Source organism: Serinus canaria, chromosome 12 (genome assembly GCF_022539315.1).
Source record: "Serinus canaria isolate serCan28SL12 chromosome 12, serCan2020, whole genome shotgun sequence".
Classification (NCBI taxonomy): Eukaryota; Metazoa; Chordata; class Aves; order Passeriformes; family Fringillidae; genus Serinus; species Serinus canaria.
Genome location: NC_066326.1, coordinates 12,377,937 through 12,401,503, shown reverse-complemented (window position 1 = coordinate 12,401,503; position 23,567 = coordinate 12,377,937). Strand labels below are relative to the sequence as shown.

Here is a 23,567-nt window from a genome sequence, read left to right as displayed (position 1 = left end):
TGAAATTTATATTATTCTGAAAAGGTCTGGGAATCCCTTCCTCCAAAAGTAAGTTAAAAACCAGAAATTAATGGGCTCAAACCACACTAGCAGCATATTCAACTATTTAAAAAACACTTGCCCATGCAGCAACAATGCCAAATACAAATCTGGCTACATTCCATATGCAAGCCCCAGAGAAATGTATTTTTGGGGGACCTTCTCAGCTGCATTTACAATGCAAATACATTTGCAAACTAAATTCCAGGCCCAAGCCCCATTGTTCCAGCTTCCACAAAGCATCACTGACTGTGTTGAATTTAATCATCGTGCCAATCCATTTATCCACCTAGAAAAGAGATACAACCATTCTGAGTGGGGTTCTCATGAGTAAGTGATTGAAAAATCAATGTGACTTGTTCTCCTAAGTCAATTACTACCAGATATTAATGGTATTTGTGTCTAGAGATCAAGACAGACACCTGATGGGGCTTTCATAACACCTACCTCCCACTGAAATCTCATCCTCTTACCTGGCTTCTCTGAGCTATTCAAAAGTTTAATTAATGAGTGATTGAAGTGCTTGTATAGTGTTTCATGAGCCTTACAGAGATGCATGTAGCCTGAAACCATTCTTAATCAGTCCTCTAGAATGATAAATCAAAGGCTTGGGAATGCTGGTTGTGAAACTGCAGCTTTGTTAAGGGACTTTAGATATTTTTAGACTTTGGCCTCTTAATACAGGAATGACACAGGACATTCCCAAGGCAGTCTGAAAGCAAAAAAGAAATTATCTGGCTTCATGATAACATAAAGCCAAGTGTGCATATGGAATCAATAATTTTTTTACCATGTAGGAAGTTCTTTTACACAATTTACAATCTGCTTATTTGCCTAAATAATTTTATTTTGTGTAGTATTTTACCAAATGCCTGAAAGGCTTGCCAGTTTTGAAAGATCCAGTTCCATATATGCAGGACAAGTGTTGTAGATAGTCTTGATTTGTCTACAAAGAACACAACTGGTTTTTATCCAAGTTCTGAAACCACCAGTCAACTACTATCAGCTTTTTGAAATAACATGTCACTTGCCTAGCAAAACTAATAATTAACAAAATATTAAAATAAAAAGAAATATAAATGGACTGTGAAACTTGTTTTATAGTCCTTATAAGATGATTTTCTCTATGAGAAAGTTTTGAAAAGATGCTTGAAATTATATTGCCACCTGCTGTTTCCAACAAAAAGCAGGAGCCAGGTCTGGTTGGCTATATCATTTAAAATTCTGGAAGTATAATGGAAATCTATTATTTCAGGAAATCCATTGTGAAGCAAGGGATAAAATCTCACTGCTTTTATCACCTATCTTGTATGTTCTGTGCTTCACAGGACTTCATAAGCAGTGAACTATTATGAAAAATTCCAGGCTTTCTTTTCTTTTCTTCCCTTGTTCTAGTCCCTAAATGAAAGTTTCAAAGACTTTTTAGCTGATGTATAGAAAGTACCAAACAATAAGCTGCAAAGCAATATTGGGAGGGGGAAAAAAGGTAGAAATTTTGTCTGATAAATGATAATTTTACAGAAATAAAAGCAAAGCAGTTCACAGATTTTGTGCAGACAATAAACTCCACCTCAACTGTCCATTTCTCTATTATTGCTTCATTTCCTGTGCAACCTCACAAGGGCAGCACTTCTCTTACCATCAGCTGGAGAACACACCAGAGGATGTCTTCCTTTATCTCTGGTACCTTTGGCAAGACAAAGGTCTTGCCAACCACATTTAGAAGCTACATTATTCCAGACAGATCTAGAGGTCTTAACCTCCTTTGAAATAATGGAATTATTTGACCTTAAGCATAAGCATAAATGCCATCTCGAATAGTAAAATAACTCAACGGGCTCTGAAGCATTTTATTGAATCCGACTGCATTGTTTAACACAACCAAATCCTCCTTTGCAAAACGTAGATTCACTTAATTTGCAGATTTACGGGCCCCATTATTGCAGAAGGTGTACCCACACAACAGCAGTGCTCAATCTACGGCTCGGCAGGAGCGGGACGCAGGAGCCGCCCCGGGACACGGCAGGGACGGGACGGGACGGCTCCTACCGGGACACGGCTCCGCTGGCTCGCTGGGAGCTCCCCGGCCCCGCTCCGGCCGGGCCCCGGGCAGTACCCCCGGGCAGTGCCCGGCTCTCCCCGCCCGGCTGTCCCGGCTCTCCCTTCCCTGCCGCTCTCTCCTCTCCGGACGGGACCGCGCGGCCGCCGCTCCCCCGCCGTGCCGCCCTCCACCTTCAGCCTCTCCTACCTTGTCCGCTTTGCCCAAACCACACCAGAAAATAAATCAATAAAGAAAATGAAATAATGAAATGAAGTGAAATGAAATGAAATGAAAACAAATGAAATGAAAACAAAATGCGAGCGAGCAACCGCCGCCCTTCCGCGCAGCGCAGCCGGCTCGGACCCTCCCCACCCCGATCTTCTGTCTCCCACCGCCCACTCCACCTTCCCCTGCTTTCCCTCCTTCCTCCGCAGCTGCTCGAGGCCGGGGATAATCGCCCGGCAGTTGCTTCGCACCCTCGGCCGGGCTGCGAGACCCCATCCCCCCGGACGAAGGTGTGCGGGACTCCATCCCCCGGGACAGGCAGGTGCAGGACCCATCCCCAGCACTCCGGGCCCGAGGCTGTGCGGGACTCCATCTCCCAGAGCTCCCGGTCGCGCCACCCCGCAGTGCTGCGGGTGCCCATTGGCAGAGGCACTTCGCGGGCAGCCAATCGGCGCGCGGCTCCTTCGGGGGAGTGCGGAGCCGAGGGCGGGCGATGCTCGGGGCTCCGCGGCGCTCCGCGGCTGCCGGGCAGCGCCATGAACCTGGGGTAAGGAGCGAGCGGGGCCGGGCCGGGCCGGGCGGAACGCTGCTGTTCGGGGAGGGACGGGCCCAGCCCCGCGGGACGCGTTGGTCCCGAGCCGGGGCGCCCAGTGCCGCGCGGCCGGGAGAGCGGGAGCGATCTGCGGGACAGAGCCGGGGGCCAGCGACCCTTCCCGTGGGAGGGCCTCGGGACGGGCTCCGGGGAGCGGTGCCGGGGTGCGATGCCCGGGACAGCGCGGAGCGGGGGCAGCGCGCACCCCCGGCACAGGGCGGGCCGGGCCCCGCTCACCGGAGTGCCCCGTTCTGAGGTGCCCCTTAGAAAGCTGCCTGCGAGCCCGAACTGCGCTGGGATTTTTCATTGTTTTATAATGAAATGTGAAGATAAAGCGGTGTTTGGAGCGCTTATCGTCACGTTAGGTTGTCCCAGCGCACGGAGGAAAGGAAGGCAGTTGGGAATTGACAGTGCCACGTTTTTCTTTTCTCCCAAACGCTTCTAACAGCGCTTGTTCCGCTTGTGAAGGTGAATTGTTGTGCATGGAAGCACAACCAAAGGCTCTTTCCAGAATACAGCCCCTCTTTGTGATCAGCGCTGGCCTTCCGGGAGGCTTGGTTAGCGATTTGTGCAGCACCCAGTTTATATTGTTGGATTATTAAATTCTTGAGGTGTATTGCTCTGTATAATGATATAGAGTGGCACCTTTTTGTTTTAAGTAACTTCTCAGAATGTAGCTTGGGATGTGAAGGACCATCTGCAATAACAGTAATTGTTCTTGTTATGAATGTTCAAATCTTACCATTCTCAGATTACTTAATATTCCAGATTTCTCTCTCTCTCTCTCGTTTTGCAGCGATGGACTGAAGCTCGAAACTGAAGTGCTGGACGGAAAGCCTAGGCTAATTTTAGCTTCTTCTGGTATTTTTTTAATTTAATCTTTAAAGCTTCTTGAAGTTAAACCTAATATCCAAGAGACATAAAGCCCAGCTTTCCTAAAATATTTTTGAGATTAGGAAGAATGCTTGTGCATTGTTATTTATAAGTCCTCTCTCTCACCATCTCGATTCTCAACAGTAGCTTGATGATGAATTCTGAGTAGCCTGTGCCCCAGGGAACAGCTGGCAAACAGTCTCCACTGCTTAGCTTGTCATTAAAATAAAAAGTTAAGTGCTATTGTGTATCAACTGGCATAACTTGATGATAATTTCTGTAACTTTATAGCAGGTTACTTGCCAGGATAAAAGAGGCTTAATGACGGCTTCATTTACACAGCATGACATCATTACAATCACGTTTTTAAAGCAGCTTTAGTATTTGTGGTAAACATTTTTAAATTCCAATAAGCAGTTTATTTAGGCCAAAACTCACTACTACCATCTGAGAGAATTATTTTCCACTATAAATGTTAATAAATTCTGTTTCTGTGATTTGTCAGACATATGTCTCTGCAACTAAATAAATTCCAACTTTGTGATTTGTCAGACATACATTTCTGTACAAATCTACTTTTCCTAACTGTTCTGCATTGTCAGGGCAGATGGCATGGAAGAAGTACTTTCCCCCTGATTTACAAAAATCAGATGACTATAATGTTTTACTAATTTCTTAAGATTGTTTTTCAGGGACAAGTTGTTATTAAATACTTCTTTCATTTTGTGTTTGTTTCCCGAAAGATAAATCAAAGCCTGCCATGAAGGTAAGTGTAAAATTTTTAGAACACACAAATTCACTATTTGTTAACAAAAAATTTGAGAAATTGAACTGTATAAATACTTGGAAACAATTATATTTATGAAAGAGAAATATGTGCTTATGAGTCTCTTTTAACTTGAGACATTCTGTTATTTCTCAGATTTATAATAGCTGTCAAAAAGGTTCAAAGTTTTGTGACTATTTTTACCTTTTCAAAATGCATTCATTTCCTTGGCTAAGAAGTTAAAGTAGCAGAGGGAATCATCTAAATGAGAACTTTCAGAGCCTTAATTTCAAGTTTGGTCATACAGGCTATCTCTGAGTAAACTGCAATGGGTTGGTTTGGGAAAGGAGAAAAACCAGAAAAAGGTCCCAATAGACAGGAAATAAATACAAGCTTGCACCAAGGACCTCGGAAAGAATAAAACTTAGTTCAGAGTGGAACAATCAAGACTGAAATACTGCTGGCTGGATGGTGAAAACATGTACCTATGTGGAGCCAGGAAACACCTGTTCCCTATTCAGAAACACCTAAGTAAAGCAGAATTAATGGTTGTTAATTCTTTTAAATGTCATGCTACAGAAAGTTATTATTCACACTGTTGTTTTGAAATACTCAAATTCAGGTGCTGTGTCATCTTCCAAAGTTTTCCTGGTACTTGTGAAGATGTTTCATTAGCTTATACAGAGTTTCTACTGATGGAACAGAAAAGAAAAATGACAATTATTTTCCTTGTTGCTTCAGTCATGTTTTCATTTGTTACAAATACAAATTTTTTTTCCTTATTTAATAGATGGTGAAATCTTTTTGCTTTAACAGATGGGTAATAAAACCAGAGCACCTAAACAGGCATTGAGAATAAAGCACACTGGACTCATCTTGAGGCCAACACAAAATGCTTGTATCAAGCAGGAAAATTTAACAAAACCAAGGAGTGAATCAAGCTTATCAATGACAAAAGGTGAAAAACTGCAAGTTAATAAACACTCCTCACATGAAGCCACAACTAAAAGCTACTCTTTGATTTTCCAAAGAGATAAGACAAAGAGATATCCTGATTCAGAGGATCCTAGTATTGTGAAAAACACTAAACACAAACCTCAAGCCCCACATGTATCAGCTGAAGACTTAAAAAGTTTGGTGTGTTTAACACAAGCACAGCTTCAACAGATTTTGATGATTGTTAAAGAAGGAAGAAGCATTTCTGAAACTCATAATGAAAAGCAAGAGGAAATGGGTAAGATTCCAGCCATTGGATGCATTTGTTCCATGGAAACAGAGCAAAATGGGAGAGCTTAACTTGCAGTTGATAATTTCAGGTTATTTGCACATTGTAGAGATGTTACACTTAGGTTGGATGGTCTCAGACAAAATACCATTTGCCATTATGGATGTGACATTGTTACTGTGAGAGCCAAGCATTTCAGAATTATCACAGTAAAAAAAAGATTGCTTGGTAGATTTCCAGCATTCTGAAGAGCAAACCAGCAAGAAACATTGTCACAGTTCCATGCAAAATAAAAACCATTTTACACTGGGGGAAAAACATAGAACTGCCCTGTACCACCTCCCAAGGAGAAGGGCCCTTCTGGTTTGTGAAGACTTCAGGCCTTCCTCTGTGTCTCAAGAGCAGTTTTGCCATTTTCCTGTGACACAAAGTTGGATTTGTGTCTTTTAGCCTAACTGGACTATTAGTGGTAAATAGTATTTTTCTTTTCCCCTCCCCAGTTCTTACACTCAGAAGTGTAAGAACTGTTGCTTATCTTCCTTTATTGCATCCTTGCTCCTGATGGTTGATCTGTGGAGGGGGTCAGCTTTTGCACCAAGGATAAGACATCCTGCAATTAGTTAGAGTCCCAAACTCTGAGCCCTTAGCCAAGAGTAAGTGATTACTACATCTAACATTTAAAAAATACCCTGTGAAGGTTTAACTTATGTGCCTTAACTATATAAGCAGGGCTGAAAACACTTTTGTTAAATTGTGGGGAATCTGCAAGCTTTTGCTGCTGTCAGAGTGTTTAATCAAAGCTGAAGCAAGTTTAGTGGCTGTATATACATTTTTATATATTTATGTTCTACCACAGCTACTAATGAGGCACCAGAGGAAAATGTTTATGCATCACTCGAAAAAGATTGTGAAGTGTCCCCAGTTCCAGATGAAGCAAACTCTGATTCAGGCAGGAAACAAGAAGCACATCCACAGCCAGGACAGAATGTTATGTAGGTACATTTGTGTTACTGTGTACAAAAATTGTGTCTCCAATAAAGGTTCATATCATATGTTCTTAATAACATCAATATTGTTTATAAATACTAATTAAAAAGTTACCTCTAAAATTTAACAGATCAGCTTTCTAAATAAAAATCTTCTCCTCCTTCCTTTTCTTCTCTAGAAAGGATTCATGGAAACCTGCTGACTTGTTTAGTACCTTGGGTGAAAGAGAAGGGGAGAAAGCCTTATTGGAATTTAAAAAGGCCCAATGGAAGAAGGAATTAGGTATTTATTATGTATAAAATACATTTTTTATATATTTTTATTACACTCAGGATGCCAAGAAATTTGGTATTCCTTATGCCCTTTTAAATTTACTTAGATCAGTACAGTTACTACAAATTGAAAAGTAAATATTAAGTCTCCAAGAGAGATTAAGATTCTTGAATTTCAAAAGTTTATCCAAAGATTATAAATTCTTGCAAGAAACACTTCTCTACCAATTATATATTATCTCAGATGTATTGTTTTGCTTTGTATTTTAGGTGCTACTTGCCAGCAGTTTTGTCACATTCTGACAGTAATTGACAGCCATTATGATTAAAAAATTCATTTGTTTTTTAATGGGAACAGCATCACTTCAATCTACTGGCATGACTGAGTGTTTGAAATTGCAATTTGAACTTGAGAGAGTTTCCAGTCCAGCCCCATCACCAGTCAAGGGGAATCTCTGGACGAATTGAAAACTGCTCAATACACTACTAAATTCTCTCTAAAATTAAGCTTTTTATGATTCACATGGAGGAATGCTGTGTTTTGGTTTGAAATTGGGTTTAGACCATTTGGTTTCAAGTTTAATTCTGCATTGTCAGTAGCTTCCGTTTTGGCTCCGTTGCTTTTAATAATATGAAAGTAGTGCAAGACTGATGTAACAAAATAGAGAGTTCATATACTTGGTTATTTGATGGTTTTCTCTGGGAAATTGTCACTCCAGTGTTTTTTAGTCTCCCTAGAAAGACTCCTCACTTACCTCTGCATCCGTGGGCAGATGCCCACTTTGCTCTTAAGAGCAAGGTCATGAATGATTGGTCAGACTGATTGGTGACAACTCTTGTGTCCATTTCACAGTCCAAGTGACAGGGAAGACATGCATTGCTGTCTTTTTACATTTTTTTAACTGCTGAATGTTTGCAATAGGAACTCTAGTAAGAATTTGGTTTTGTTTAAGATGAACAGGTAGCACTGAAGAAGAAATTGAAAGAAACCCTGGAGGGAGAGGTGGGTTATTTCTGGGCAAAACTTGGCAGTAAGAAAACCCCTAAAGTGGAAACACCTGACCCAGACCAGGTAAGACTGTCTGTAAACAAAAGAGCACAGTTTCCACAGCACTGTTGCAGAACAGTTTAACTTCTAATTCATAGAAGATTTTATTGCTGTACATATCCTCTAGAATCCAATATTGGTGGTGCTTTAAGCCTTCTCAGGGCATGAATTGCTGCAGCTCCCTGGTCCACACTTACTTGTTGCTCCAGGTCATAACTTTTCAGCTTAAGATCTTTATAGCAGGAACAACCCTTTCCTGCCCCTCCATTTGGATTCCTGACTAGAAAGTATAAATCTTTTCTTGTTCTGTTTGAGGGAACAGTCTAAAATGTAATTCCTGGCTATATAATTATATACATTGATCATGAGCTCTCACATATATTTGATTGCTTACATAATGAGCATAGCCAGTAGGACATCTTGCTTTTTAAAAAGCTGTAATTATTAAACCAGCATGTTAGATAAATGCATTAGACTCACAAGAGACTTCTCCAGTGAAAATTATTGCTGTTAAACAGAAGTTAGGTTGCATCTGCTATAATTTCTTTCAGCAAAAGCAACTTGCACTTTTTTGTGGCACATTCAGCATTCCTAGCAAAGTTTTCAGTCTGTCCTATAAGAATTTGTTTCAATCTACATAATTGATAAATAGTGGATATAAAAGATGCTTAGTTACAAATTTGGGCTGAGGTTCTAATGAACAGCAGCTTTTAGAAGTATAATTTTGTTAACAAACAAAACAGGTGAACTGAATAAGTCTTAGAATGGTCCCTTTGTTTGCAGACAGTGCTTCCAGCTGACTCAGTTTGTGGCACTGAGGAGAACTCTGCCTGTACAGCTGCTATAGCCACAGAGGCTGATGGAGTTGCACTCAATGTTCCAAGAGCTCCAGCTGGGCAGTCTTCTGATTTCAGTTCTTCTGACTTTCCAGCTGGCAGTTGCACAGCATTGCCTTTCAGGGTAAGATCTTTAACTGTATTCAGGGTAGTTATACTTATTTATTAACAGTAAATGTTTGTCTCAATAAGTTCTTTTAAACCAGAAGAATTCCTTAGACCTTTTTGCTGTGAATAAATAACTTAGAATGGATGTTTACCAAAATATCAATGCTTTGAAGACAGCACTTCCTTCAAGGCTGATGTGATGAACAGTACTAAAGGTGTGATATGCAGTATTAATTAGTTATCAAGTATGTGCTGAAGAAATAGAGAAGTGGGAACCTATATAAAATAAATTATATTGATGGCAGAAGGTTCAAGAAGTAGGTCTTAAATTATCGCTGGTAGGCAGTGATTGAAGAGAGTTTGTCAGATGGCATTGGAAGTTCTCAGTGCCACTGGAGCTTGTTAAATAGTACAGAGATCCCTTAAGCAGAAACAGAAGAATGAAGGTGGCAGCTCCTTAATTTAAGACAGATCACTGCTAATTAGATTGTGGTGCTGAATCTGCCTGGAACACAGACTGAGCAGGGGGTTTTCTGAAGTGAGAGGCTGATGGTTCAAGTTAGAGTAATATTCAGAATTCATCTTCCTATTAGCAGTCAGATACTTGCTACAGTTACAAAGTTACATCCTTTTACTGTGCTAGAGAAAGGCCCTGCTTTGCTCACCAACTGAAGGCAGAGCTTTCTGCCAAATCCTTATTATGTGGCTAGAGAAAATACTTAATTTTTCGTAGAACTAGCAGTTATCTTCTTTCAGGAAGCTGTGCCACAGGAGCTACCTTTTACTGCTCTGAAACATGAGCAACAGAAGAAGTGGCTTGAAGAGTTGGACAAGCAGAAGGAAGAAGCTAAACTACGAAAATTAGAAGAAAAACTTAATTTATCAAAGGTATCAGTGGTTTAGAGAAGTCTTTCTCTATTTTTGTTTTAAGAAATAAAAAATGAAATTAATGAAATGGCAACAAAGATGGAATTTTGTGCAGTATGTGTAGGTTTTCACCATAAGGATACACTTACTGAACACTGAGCCAGTGGCTGTTCAGTATTTCAGTGGTGTGTTAGAGGGTTTGCTGCAGGGATGGAGACAGTGGCAGCATCACTGAAAATTGGGGAGAAAAAAAACTATATTTGAAGTGAGAGATAATCAGGCATTACTTTGTTTTCTGGCCCGGATGTGCCAAGGAAAATATTCCAAACACACGTTTTTGCAGGATTTTCTCCCAAACTTCATACAGTCAAAACCCATAGAGATGCACTGGTTTTTTTACCTTTCTTTAGCCTCCAAAGCCAGCCTTGCTGCCCAGGTGGTTACAGACCTGCACACAACACAAGCCTTGTCTTTTCCTGAGTTGCTAAGGGCATCAGGCTTCCTTTGTAAACCGAGTTTTTAACTGTGAAGGGAACACAGCTGGGATATATTCCTTCATTAGCTGCCTTGTTAATTGGGTAGGTGTGCTGTGGAAGGAGGGCTGCAGTCACCAGGGAGTGACCCTTTCCTTTTTTTCATGAAGAGGTAGCAGCAGTATGTTTATGCTGACCAGGTGTTAGTGTTCAGAATGATTATGTGCAGGTGCTTTTATTGAAGAGCTCTGGGTGTCAGGGGTACAGACCCAAATCTGACTCCAACATGGGTTTGGGATAAACATGTTTTTATACCCTTATCGTTATATAACTACATATTAATTGTTGAACTTATATTGTTCTATTGTATACATTGATCTCATCCAAGCATTCTTGTAATTTCCATCAAACCCCCCAAACATTGTTTCTCATGATTCCTGTTACGATTAAACAATAATTATATCCAATTACCAAACAATCATCACACTTAACAATCATCATTTATCATGCAACAATCCTATCATTTATCATAGTCATTAAATGATTAAACAGGTGCAGTTTCACATGATCCAGTAAAGCCTAACATTTTCCCAGGGCTTACCAAACCCAGCCTTTCTTTCCAACTCCCCTGAATATCCCATGATTTTAGAAACATTTATCCCTATACTATCACAGGTATGGATCAGCATTATAATCTGTGACTTGACTTGCATTTTAATTGTCTTCTCACTTAAGGAATTAACTGCTGTCTGCAGTTAATTCCTTAAGTGTAGCTTTTCAAATGTTCCTGGTTTACAAAATGTGTATTGTCTGTTTTATTAACCACACTTTACACTTTATAGACACAGTGTAACTAAATGCTTTTTCTTTTTTTTTAATTTTCTTTTTTTGTTGTTGTTGCCTGATACTTATTTAGGCAGAAGAGCATGACAGATGGGAAATGCATTTTGATTCTTTTAAGAACCACTTTAATGCTAATGCACAACACCCCTTGAATGGGATGCACAGACAGCCTGAAAGTCTTTCCTTGTCACCTGACCCCAAGGACCCGACTGCTTTCATTCACCCTTTGTCCCCTGCAGCTTTAGGCAACCTCATGCCCTCACAGATGGGAACTGCAGAAAAAGCTGCTAAAAATGGTACTTTGGAGCAAAGTCAGAGAGCCAGGTGAGTGAGCTTTGTAAGGGTAATTATTTTCCCAGCCAGTACATTTATGGTACTGCCTCAGAAAAAAAAAAGAAAGAAAAAGAAGAAGAATAAAATCCTTTACATTCATTTGGCTTTGTTTATTTTTCAAATACCTGTTGTTTCACTGTTGAAAGACACAAGTGCTGCCAATGTTTACTAATGAAATTTAGTGCAAATAACCTTAAGTTGTTCCTTAATGAAAAGGATTTCCTAATCTATGAATTAATTTATATATTAACTTATAATTAACAGAATAACCTCATTATGAAAATGCAGCCTAACTGATTCTAATTAGGGAAGGCTGAAGGACTATTTTCTCATGATTAGAAACATTGACATGTCCCTTTGTTCAGTTTCCTCCGTTCCATGACGGCTCTGCTGGACCCTGCACAGATTGAGGAGAGGGACAGGAGGAGGCAGAAGCAGTTGGAACATCAGGTACACTTGGGTGTTAAAGCCTCACACTCATTTAATAAGCAGAAAGGATGAAAGGTAATGTCTCATGAATAAAGCATGAGATTTAATACCAGAACCTGGGGAGGCACTTGACTTTTACACTTTAGATGACACGTGCATTGTTTGGCAGTATTTCCTTCAGTCAGCCTCTACAATTCTCTTTCAATATTTGCACGAGATTATTGCACTTCTGTTACTGAGTTCCTGCCTCAAAAAAGGTACAGTTCAGTCCTTAGAGCTCTAGCAGGTTTGTGTGCATTTTCCTTCAGTCTCCACTGTTATAAGGGGGAGAAATCTGATATTTACAGATTCCCACTCCATGAACCTTTAGTTTTTTATCTACTTCACTGACATTTACCTAACCTCTGTGGCACCCTAACAATGTGTGTCTCTGTGCTGGTGTTTCTAGCACAGTGTGAAGAAGTCTTAATAGAAATGTAGAGACAGTTCTGATCACACTGTTACTCTGCTGGATCAAACTCCTGGATTACCAGGAGCTTTTTCACCAATAAGGTGAAAATCAGACCTTCATCTCTTTACAAGAAAAAATAAGTATCTTCTAAAATATAAAAAGCTCCTTTTTTCCTATCTGAATATTTCAGACTGCTCAGTTGGGCTGGTGGTTTTCCAGAAACAAAGCCAGGAGTGTTTGAAATACATTGTCTTTGGGGTTTTTTTTCACCTGTCCAAATCCAATCCTACACATATACAAAAATACATTAATAAATACCTTACAATATGTTAATGTTGTATCTTTTACTTTGTTCTTTTTTTTTTCTGATCCTGCCAGAAAGCAATAATGGCTCAGGTGGAAGAAAAACGGAAGCAGAAACAACTGGAGGAAGAGCAGAGAAAATGGCAAGAGCAGCAGGAAGAGCTGCGCCTGGCACGAGAAAAAGCACAACTGCAGAAACAGTTTGAAGAAGAAATGCTGAAACAAAAACAAAAGGAGGTGGGGCTTGCATTATCTTAGTGCAGATAGTCATGGTAACACTGAATTTTGAGGAAAATAGTTCTTGTCACTCACTTGCAAAATTTTGCTCATCATTTTGAAAATGAAAACTATACAAAATGTAGACTTTCTTAATAAATACACAATACCATATAAGAATAAGGCCAGATTCTTTTTTTGAACAAGGGCCTTTTCATGAAGAGAAATTATAGGAACTGGCAAAACCAGAAATGTAAATAGCACAGAAACATCCATTTTAAAATGCAAATTTAAAATTAAAAAATACCTCAGACTATGTGGTCCAATTCTTGTTATTGGTAACTTGATGCTTTTAAGGTGCTTCAGTACCATGAAGTTCATCCAAGTGAATGTGCTTTCAGTCTGAGTGAAAGACTTCTTAGGATATAGTCTAAAAAAGGCATTTTAAAACTCATTTAAGTTCTCCATCTGTCCCCTGCATAGCTGTTGCTGAGCTTTACACAGTGCTTTAATATAAAAGTTAAACCAAAGGTATTTTTTTACCATTGGTAAATACAGATTTTGCATTTCTATCTCTCCTTTAACCCCGGTGAAAGGTTAAACACTTGATCTGATGTTTCATTCTTCCTTGTGGAACAGCAGAGCTATTACTGTTTGTTTCCTCTTTGGAACAGTAGCAGATTCCATGGTGTCATAAGACAAGGTGATTCCAGAAACAGTCTTCCCCAAAGCCTGCAGAAATGTGGATTCCTGATTTCTCTGCATTTTCTGGAAATGCAGAGAAATCAGGAATCCACATTTGGATTCCCAGCACCAGTTGTTCTTTCCAACTGCAAATGCAGGAGGGAGCGGGATCAGCTCCTAATAACAACTGGGAAATGAGATTTTCCTTGGCCCAGTCTCCTACACCTTGAACCCCTGAGTCAGGGATCTGTAACCCCCTGACATTTGCTGGGGAGCTTTTATTCTCTCCTTCCTGTGCAAGCAGGAGTAAGGTGGGGTTTATTACTTTTATTTGGGCTCCTTTCATTTCATTAAACCATGTTACAGGAAGTGACAGATGGCTGACATCAGATGGCATCTAGAAAAGGAGGAATTTTTTAGAAGGGAAATAGATATCCAGATAACTTGGAGGATATAAATGCTCATTTTTTAATGCTAAGATCTTCCATTAGTACAGCAGAGGTTCTGAACTTACAATCATAGAAATTATAGGTTACATACTGTGCTTACTCAACTAGTTTTAGTTTTGAAAAAAAAAAACTTTCCCTAAATAAAAATGCATATAAATGTTGAGGATTATATGGTCATTAAATAATCCAATTCACTTTATTCTCAATAGAAATAATCACATATTTACCTTTTTTTTTTTTTTTTAAGGAACTTGCAACCCTTAAAGCCAAAGAGCTTTATCAGACAATGGAGAAAGCTCAGGAATTAGCCCAGGGATCAAAACAAGACCAGCACATTCCAGACTTGGCTCAGAAGGCACATGACATTTCAGAACTTCAGAACAGTCTTGGTGGTGGCAAGTATAAATCTCACACTCAGTTTCCCTGTTCCTTTGGTGGTTGAAAGCAAGTTGTTTCTGGGATTGGAGTGGTTTGTTTTGATTTTTGTTTCCCTGTCTGAATTTGGGTCACAAACTAAATTTCATTACAATTTATTTACCTTTCAAACAAATCTAAGTGTTAACTCCTATGGAGCATATTGTGTTTTAGTAAGTTCCAAATCCTGTATTACATAAAGGAAGAAATGCAGAGCTATTGGCAGGAATGCAAAGAAATATTCAGACCTGTGTGCTGTCAGATTTCCAGTGGAAAAGGGAGAGCATTGGCATTTGGCCCAGAGCTCTCAGTATTGCTTTGAGCTCTAAACCACAACAGTCTGATAACTCTGTAGCATAGTTTAAATGGAACATGGGTTACTAAATGGAACAGCTCTACCCCTTTTCAGGTGACACAGAGTTTGACAACTGTCATTCTGGCATTTCAGCACCAAGTACTGATTTCCCTGCAGGTGTGGAGAGCCCCCTGGAGCTGCAGGCCTCCCCTCGGAAGGACACGGCGGTGCAGACAGGTACAGAGCCACACCTGAGTTACTCGGGGACCTCTACACAGGCAGGGGGGCTTGTTTGTGAAACTGAGCCAAATCACTGACACTCCCAGGGAATAAAGCTAGAAATAGATAGCACAGACACAGACACAGTCATGTTGGTGTGTCACAGTGTACCACTCTATTCCTCTATTTATCACAATTTATTCTTCTAAATAAATGGTATTTCTGTATAGTTGTTACTTACCAGTTACAAATCCCATAGTCTGGAATACTGTGTCACCTTAGGGTCACAAGCCATGTAGGTCCAGATTTTTAAGGTAACTTGATTTGGTTCTCCAGTTTTCTGTGTTTTATCCCTTCGTCACTGAGTTTGCTTCTACAGGTCCTATCTGTCTTCCACAGGAAAAAAAGAATAAAAAAGCATTATAAAACTGTAGCAACCATTTTTAAAATAAAATAAGTAATGGTAGATTGATACATATACAAAAGCCAACCAAGTAATTTGAATAGCTCAGACTTGGAGTTAAAATACAATTTTTTTTTTAGATTGCTTTAATCCTTCAGCATACACAGAGTCAGCTGAGGAAAGAACTGCATGTTGTGAATCGCCTGATATTTCCATAGAATATAAAGAAATGTCTAACAGCAAAAAATACCAGAAGGAAATGCAGTATATGGATAAAAATAAACTTCCAGGAAAAGGGTCTGGTGGTATTTACAGTGATCTATACGAGCAATATGCAAGAAAAGGAAGGCACATTAAATCTTCGGAAAAATACAGCAAAAGACCTGACTGGAACATAAACAAGCCTGGGAAAAGATTCATTCCAGCCTCAGAAAGGTACCCCAAAGCTCTGCAGAGACAGAGGGAGGAGAACAAGGTGCGCCGCCAAATGGAGCTGCTGCAGCTGGTGGAAAGGAACAGCCCCGGGCAGCTCAGTGCAAGAAGGGGGGGGCACTCAGCCAGGTCCCTCTCACCCCGGGAAGAAGCAGCTGTGAAGAGTAAGGGCCACAGAGGCAGAAAGGTGGGTCACTGTCTGGCCTTTGAGAACAGTGGTGTGTTTTTAAAACTCTTGTTCCTCACAGTTTTACCTGGGTGGGAATTCAGTTATGTAACTGGAGCATTGAAATTCTCCTATTGCTCATCCTTATGTCAGCACTCTGATATTCAGGAGCAGGAGAACATACTCAGATTTTGTGACTGAGTTTTTACTGTTATTTCAGTCTTCCAAAGTGTTGATTCCCTTTCATTTGCTCACTAATGCTGATTTATGATGTAAACAGAGAGATTAAATGCAAGCAGTGTGCGGGACACAGTGACATCACTGACTTGCTCTCTTTTGTCCAGTCATTGTGTTGTGCTGACAGGTGAGGTACAGCAGCACCTGCTCAAGAAAACAGTGTTTATTTCTGCAAAGAGTATGGATTACTGAGGATGTACTCCAGTGCCACAGAAATGCATCCTTCTTAGTGGAGTCATTCTCCATTTGCAGTAAGCATTATATCAGTAGAGCTTGTGGCTGGAAAAAAGTCTTTTAAAGAAAATACTATCAAAAAAAGTCTTTTAAAGAAAATACTGTATTTTTAGCTTCTCTCTTGCCCTCTCTCTATATCCATAACTTGTTCACTCTCTGTATGCAACAAACACCTCATTCTCAAACATTCAAATAACAAAATTCTGGATGTTTCCTTTAATATCATGGATTGAACCTTTCAGGTTTATAAATTCCTATGTTCCAAGGACAGGGGAATAGACATAATATTTTTGATAGTGCTTAGAGCTGCCAAATTCAGAAAATTGTAATTTGTTGATTTATTTCATGGGCACTACAAGTCTCTTAAATTAAAATCTTGGATAAATACCTTTCTCCTGAACCCAGGTCAAACAAGTCCTTTTGGAATTTTAGAACAAACTTTCTCTGAAAAATCAAAGCTTTTAGTATAAAAAACATGGAGACTTTATGTTTTACTTTTGATTTTTTTTGGTTTTCTCCTAGGAAGAAAAATTTCATAAGAATCACTTGAATGAAGAAAGGTATGTCAGTACTCTGCCTTAGTAAAATGTAGGAATATATTATTACTGAAATGCACATGCTTTTCTTTCCTGGTTTTTTAAAAGAATTTAGATACATCTAATAGTCTATTATTAAAGAAAGACAAGACCGTATGGATTGCAGGTGTAAAAGCAGAATAAATAAACAAAAATCTTGTCCTTCAAAGATTCTTAGTCTCTGTTATTTGAGAAAATCCCATTACTGAAGTATTGTTTGAGCTTTTTTCTAACTTCAGTTGTTCCATACAGATCTGAATCACCACCTGTTCCAGCCGTTAGGAACAGATTACTCCAAGTACAACAAAGACAGATGCAGGCTTCTCCTTTCCTGGTGTGTAAGGAGCTGGGTGGGAGCGAGCAGGACTCCCCGGCAGCCTCGCAGCGGAGCCGCTCCCCCGCCGCCGTCCCCCCGAGCCCGCCCTGGGCGCGGTTCGTGCCCTACGTGCGCACACGGGAGGTTTTCTGCCTCCCCCCGGAGGCACCGCCGAGCCGGCCCTCGACACAGCACACCCACGGTACTGACAGCATCCCGGAGGGCAGAAACCTCTCCTAGGAGTGCTGCTGCTTTAGCCAGTCTTGTAGTTACCTTTTACTGTATTGTGCAGTAAGCTCTCTATGTCACAGCAGTGCACAGAAAGGCTGTGCAACCAAATTACATTCGGTATTAAAAACAAAATCAAACCACAAAGTTTTAAAAAATCAGAAAAGCAACAAATATGTTATCAATTATTTATTTACTTACCTTTCATGAAGTATGACTGCACTTTCTTGCTTTACTGTTCAGAGATTGGGAGTTAGGAATCTAAGTGTTGTTTGATTTATAAATAGAGATTATAATCTCAATAGCAACCAACCCCTGATATTCATAAACTTTCAAAATCTGCTGCTTCAAAATTAAAAGAAAATTAATAAAGAGTTTTATTAACTGATATACGTTTACTTTTAGATTCTTACCAAATGCCACGACAGATTTTTAGCTCAGATCATGTTAGAGATCCTCTTCTAAATCCTGATGCAGTTACAATCAGAGAGAGACAACAAGAAATTCTCAAAGGATTGTCAAAATTACGACAGGTAAGCAAAAATTTATTGGATAATTGTGCATGTGTATGTGTGTATATATGTGTGTGTGTGTATGTATATATATACTGAAGTAAAAATTATCACATCAGTATCTTTAATTCTGTTTCCATAATTTGATTTATATTGTGGTCCCTGTCTTCCACTTTTGTTCCATTTTACTAATTTTGTTTTTCATGTGTTGCTTCCATCTTTGGACAGTCCTTAGAGTGAGAATATGGTCTCCTTTGTCCTTAAATCAGCTATGAAACAGTGAAGTGCCTGAGCAAACCAAGAGAAATTACTTTGTTTGGTGTCCAGGTTTCTATGATTAGGGTTGTTTGTAAAGAATGTATCAGTTTCAAAGAAACAGAGTTTTAACACAACACTGGAACCTTGTTAATGAGGTTTCTCCTGTGCTGTTCCCAGGTTAGTACAGAACAGTGTGATTGGTGGGGTGGTCTCGTCTCAGTCCTGGAAAAATATTGGAATTTGCAAATTGGAAGTATGAACACTTAAAAAATCCTTCCAAGACAGCTGCTACTTGTTAACATGTAAAAAGCAAACTCAGGATTTGTCAATCAGCCAGGTTTTCTGAAAAGAAAATGAAGATTAGCTTGATGCTGTTGCCCGATCTGAAGAGAACACAAAACAACCGGAGTTGCTTTATGCGGTGCTTTATTGAGGGCCCTGGGAGCCTGAGGACTTTCGTCCAAAGTCAGAGCCCCAATTTGCGACAGAATCTGCCGGGTTTATATACTTTTGTTAACATGATTGCTTCATCTGATCTATGTGCATCGCTAAGCATCTTTAGAGGCATACAGAGATTTATTAGGTACATCATGACATTTGTTACTTAGCCAGAAGGTATATTCCATAGATAAGATTTGGTACATTCTCTAGATAATACATTCTCTCGATCTACCATGCACTACAAGTTCACTAAAAGTTTACCGGGCCTACTGCGGCCTTAGCATAACTACTGCTACTCATGCTAACTATCATATTGTTTCATTAATCTAGACATCTATCTATTAACTAGAATACGATTTTCAATAATTTTCGAACTTCTGCAACAATGCCACAGACACACGAGCTCCTGAGCTAAAAGGCTGTGTGTGTTAGTGTACATTGCTCTCTGTATCAGGCACTGGTGGTGGCAATGGTTATCAAAGCCTGAGTGATTTGGGTACTGCACCTGTTGGCAGCAAGGTGTGGCCACGGCCTCTGAAGCCACAGGTCTGGGCATGCACATGAGCACTTCTCTTTTATGCTCCTAAGTGGCCTGACAGGACTGCAAGGCAAAAAAAATATTTACTTCAGGCTTGCCTTTTCATTGTGAGGAACCTGAAAATAAACATGTACCAGTATCTTCCCTTGCTTTTGAATGGGTCCAAACTAAATGTACCTATTGCTAGCAAAAGGATTTTTCTCTGCCTTCAGAGAGGAAAATTTCATAAATAATCAAAGGGAAGAAAATCTGACAGTGAAGCACAACAAAATTAACAGTAGTTGAGACTATTGATTATCTGTTGTGCTTTAGAAAGACAGAAGCACTGCCATGTACACTGTGAGAAACAAAGCTCACCCTTAAATTTTAAGAGTTTCAATAAATTATAATAAGGAATAATTATAAAGCAAAAGTTCCAGGCCTGGGTGCATGGCAAAGCTAGTGGCACACCCACTTCTTCAGCTTACAGTCTTTTATCCTGTTACAGTTGAATTACTTCCTCAAATGCCTGCAAATTTATTTTGAGCTCATTGACTACAATCTTGCTTCAAACTTTTGCAGTGTTTGCACAATTCAGTAGTGCAAATGTCAGCAGACTAGAGTGGTCTTTGGATGCCACTTTTAGGCTTGGTAGTTTTCCTTTTAGGGTCTTTGCTGTCCACTTTATGCTGTCTTAGATGAACATTTTTCAATGGCCAGCATATCTTAGATGATGTCTTTCGCAAGGCCGCTTGTATCTTGTGAAAGCCTTGCTTTCCCTGCTACACTGCCCACAAATGATTACAAATGTTATCATACTTCAAAAGCAGTTTAAAACTTTCAATAATTCTTTGCAAACAATTGCAATTTGATAACTAAAGCAAATAAATTGTAGCAAAAGCCAACTACTACAGAGCCATTTATAACATACCCACAGTCCTTCAGTGGCAGGTAAACTCTTCATGCAAAAAAAGGCTCGTGACTCTCCCCAGGTCAGTAAGAAGAGTTGTGACCCAAGAACACTGAAAGGCTGCCAGTTTCTAACAGCTTCTACATTGGTTTCACTAGATCTGGTCTTCCTCACTGCTCATAAACATATTTGTTAAATATCTGCAGCTTTTAAGTATTTCGGCTTCTGATCCAAAGGAATCTCCTCCACAGCAGGTACTGCAAAGACACCTTTACTGGTGCCAGGAGCATGCAGGGGTCAGCACACCCATCTACACATCCCAACATTGTTCATTTCATACCAGCTTTTATACAAATCTGACACCAATCCCTGCAATTTACTTATCTTGGAGTCCCAGATCTGGGGGTTGGGGCCTTACATAACTTGTGGTTTTCTTATCTTCAGCTTACAAATTCAACACACCATTCCAGTCTAACTAAGACAAATAACTACATTTTCCTTTATGACACAGAGATCTTCATGTTAGACTTATGGGCCACCTATTTCACTGATTACTCTCTAGGTCCATATCTGTTCTAGCAGAACCTATGACTTTGCATCTTCAGTTTTCTGCTGGTACTTTGGGAGTTTTCCACTCGTTATCACTTTCAGCTGGCCAGGGCTAGGTCCTTGTTTGGGAAGCAGTTACAGTTATCACTCCTAGCATAGGGTGGGTCCCTCCTTGGGAAGCAGTTACAGTTTGGAGTAGCCAGCCCCTCAGTCCTACTGGTTCACCTTGCTGAGACAAGTGCATGTTCTGTATTTCACTTCACTTACCAGTGGCATTTTGTTTAAGAGTAAAGCCAGACTGAAGGTACAGCTTGATCCATGTGCTTGCTGAGGCTACAACAACCCTGGTTATGTAAACAGGTTAAAGTTGGCAAGCTCAGAGAAGCCACATGAACTTACAGTCAATTTTGCAGTGGCTAAAAAGTAACAGGTTAATCTTGCAGTAGATCTTGGTTCTGCAAGAGAGTTAATTTAAAACTGTAGAGTTCTTTTTTAAATACCCTGCTAGCTGCAGAAGGCATTTAGGACATGAGCTGTTCCATTTCAGTATACCTTGTATACCAAAGTATTGTACTCCTCCTATGTACAGATGACACCTGTTTTGCTTCAGTTATTTCACTGAGAAAGTATGAATAGTGCAGGATTTTGTCTGAAATACAAAAAGCTGAGTTTTCTGTTTCAGAAGATAATCTAGTCTTGTTCTTCTGCATTTATATATACATATACAGAGGGGCTGTACTACAGCCTTTCAGACTACATACATACATACCTATATTTACAACATATTTAGCCATTGTTTTGTTTGGGGAAATTCACATAATAGTCACAATTTCGATCAGTCTTTAGTCTTTGATCTCCGCACTGAGGCAGTGATAAATACAGCTGGGCTGGTGCAGTTAGAGCCCAGTGGGACTGGCTGACCCAGGGAAGAGAGGGAGGGTAAGTTCTGTCACTGCATTTGCTACAAGACAGCAAATCTCTTCCTGTGTCTCAGGTCACAGCAGGTATAGAAGCTAGCAACAGACTCTCTTTCCTCACTGAAATCAAAAGTCAGTGGATAAGCTGAGCAAAGTGAATTATTTGTGAAAAAGAAGGGACAAAGTTTAAGAAAGGACTCGCCCCCAGGTCAGTACTACTAGAGCACCCCATTGTTCCTGAGGCAGCAGCACTGCCAAGGGCTGCAGGTGACAATGGCTGGGTGGGGACACACCCCCAAGGCTCCCTGGGAAGGTATTTCCCATTGCTGAGCACCCTTCCTGTACCTGTGCAACCCTCGTGATAAACACTCAGCTGCCAGCTTCCAGGGTCATGTGTTTCTCAGCTCTTGATTTATTTTATAACTTGGTTTTGTGATGTGCTTCTAAATGCAAAAAACGCTCTGCAAAAATACTAATTATTGACACAGAGACTGAAAACACTGACCCATTAATAGAAATAAGCAGATCCTGTTGATTAATTAGAAAGCAATTCATCAAGTAATTGAAAGTAGGCAGCTGGTGCCTTAGAAAGAGCCAAAGTGAAGTCTTGCAGGCTGCTTTGCTGACTTTCCTTTGGTGCCACCAGGAATCTGTGTCTAAATTGCTGTAGGAGCTGCTGCCTTGCATTAGGTCTGTGCTGAGCTGTGCCAGCAGCCTGTAACTCTTATCTTTGAGAAAGGCCTTGTAACTCCTGAGAAAAATAATTACCTTTTCCTTTTTAAAAAAACAAACTTCTGTGGCATCAAATTATTTCTGACAAGTCTAAAATAGATGGAGAGCAAGGGGACAGATGTATCAATATATATGATCCTGTTAATTACAGTAAAAAACCTTATTTTTAATTTATTCACATACTTGTCATAGTTCTATCATGTATGACTTGATAGACAGGGGTACATTTCCAGGTTTTCTGGTGACAGGTTTTCTCTATCATCAGTACTTCCAGGAACCATTGGCACAGCAGGAACCTTGAACCTTCTGACAGGTGTCTGTGTCTCCTGGAATGTCAGACACTGCTCTGGTTCCCATGGCCCTGCTGCCCTTACTCTATCATTTAAGGCTAAAAGCCAATGCCCATCAGGGTTTTGGGTTCTGCTTCATTCAGGAATTCACTACAATACTGCAAATGCAGACAGTGCACAAAGGGATGAGAAAGTTCCATTTCATGTAGTGGAAAAGTCCTTTTTCCCTCTGCAGGGTCATCCCTGGAATTTGGCCTGGCTTCCACTCCAGGCACACTTGGAAGGCTGCTGTAGAAGCTCCCTCTTCCCTGACTCTCTGAGGCTTTACTGTTTTTTCTGAAGTTGTGTACTTAAAAACCATTGGGCCTTAACAAGGAAATTGTTTTTAACTATGAAACAATGATGCTACATTGGTTCAGGCTGCCTGAGAAGACAGAACATTTACATTTGTATTTATTTCAGGGCCTCCTCCAGAAGCAGAAGGAGTTGGAGAACACTCTGATTCCCATTGTAGCTCAAGAGAACTTCATGCCACCGTTCTGAGAGGTGCATATGAATGTTCTGAATCCTTAATATGGAAATGCACAGCACTTTCTACTGTAATTAATTACAAACCACCTCTAGCTTTTTTATGAAAATTAAATTATGAGATTTTTGATAGACTACAGGGTCACATTACATTTTATATTGACGATAATTTAGACTCATGATGGTTTGTCTGTTTAGAATGGTTTTCCTGCTACTTGAAGACAAGTGTCAGTTTAATATAAACCACCAAAAACCATGAAAGTGAACTGTTACATGGGTTTTTGTAAAACTCAGTGTGTGAATTTTGATAAATAAAAAGATGGTGTATTCTGAA

The 23,567-nt window shown here is 40.0% G+C and overlaps 1 protein-coding gene and 1 long non-coding RNA gene across 8 annotated transcripts in view; one reads left to right on the top strand and one right to left on the bottom strand.

Moving 5' to 3' along the window:
- The window catches only part of LOC127060071 (uncharacterized), a 27,771-nt gene extending 12,246 nt beyond the window's left edge, over nt 1-15,525 (bottom strand). The window contains exons 1-2 of the long non-coding RNA XR_007778622.1: nt 15,230-15,525; nt 13,235-13,357 (exon numbers count right to left, since the gene is read on the bottom strand). This is a non-coding gene — a long non-coding RNA (uncharacterized LOC127060071). The remainder of the gene's footprint in view (nt 1-13,234; nt 13,358-15,229) is intronic.
- CCDC66 (coiled-coil domain containing 66) lies at nt 2,733-23,567 on the top strand. Of its 7 annotated transcripts, none has more exons than XM_018915042.3 (19): nt 2,733-2,852; nt 3,694-3,758; nt 4,514-4,536; nt 5,353-5,770; nt 6,618-6,753; nt 6,927-7,030; nt 7,974-8,092; nt 8,852-9,028; nt 9,769-9,900; nt 11,269-11,519; nt 11,894-11,978; nt 12,787-12,948; nt 14,308-14,455; nt 14,947-15,006; nt 15,532-16,010; nt 16,983-17,020; nt 17,288-17,553; nt 17,985-18,112; nt 23,168-23,567. In XM_018915042.3, the coding sequence occupies exons 1-19, from the start codon at nt 2,842-2,844 to the stop codon at nt 23,246-23,248; spliced, it is 2,883 nt and encodes a 960-aa protein (XP_018770587.1). In that variant the 5' UTR covers nt 2,733-2,841; the 3' UTR covers nt 23,249-23,567. The 7 variants fall into 7 exon arrangements, with proteins under 7 accessions (XP_018770587.1, XP_030083851.1, XP_050835238.1 ...); XM_030227991.2 differs by having other exon boundaries at nt 14,923-15,006; XM_050979281.1 differs by having other exon boundaries at nt 14,884-15,006.

Excerpts from the sequence above, each read along its gene's own strand:
- CCDC66 (XM_050979281.1), top strand. Across the intron at positions 9,029-9,768 it reads GCACAGCATTGCCTTTCAGG|GAAGCTGTGCCACAGGAGCT; the intron begins GTAAGATCTTTA and ends ATCTTCTTTCAG. Across the intron at positions 16,011-16,982 it reads AGGGCCACAGAGGCAGAAAG|GAAGAAAAATTTCATAAGAA; the intron begins GTGGGTCACTGT and ends GTTTTCTCCTAG.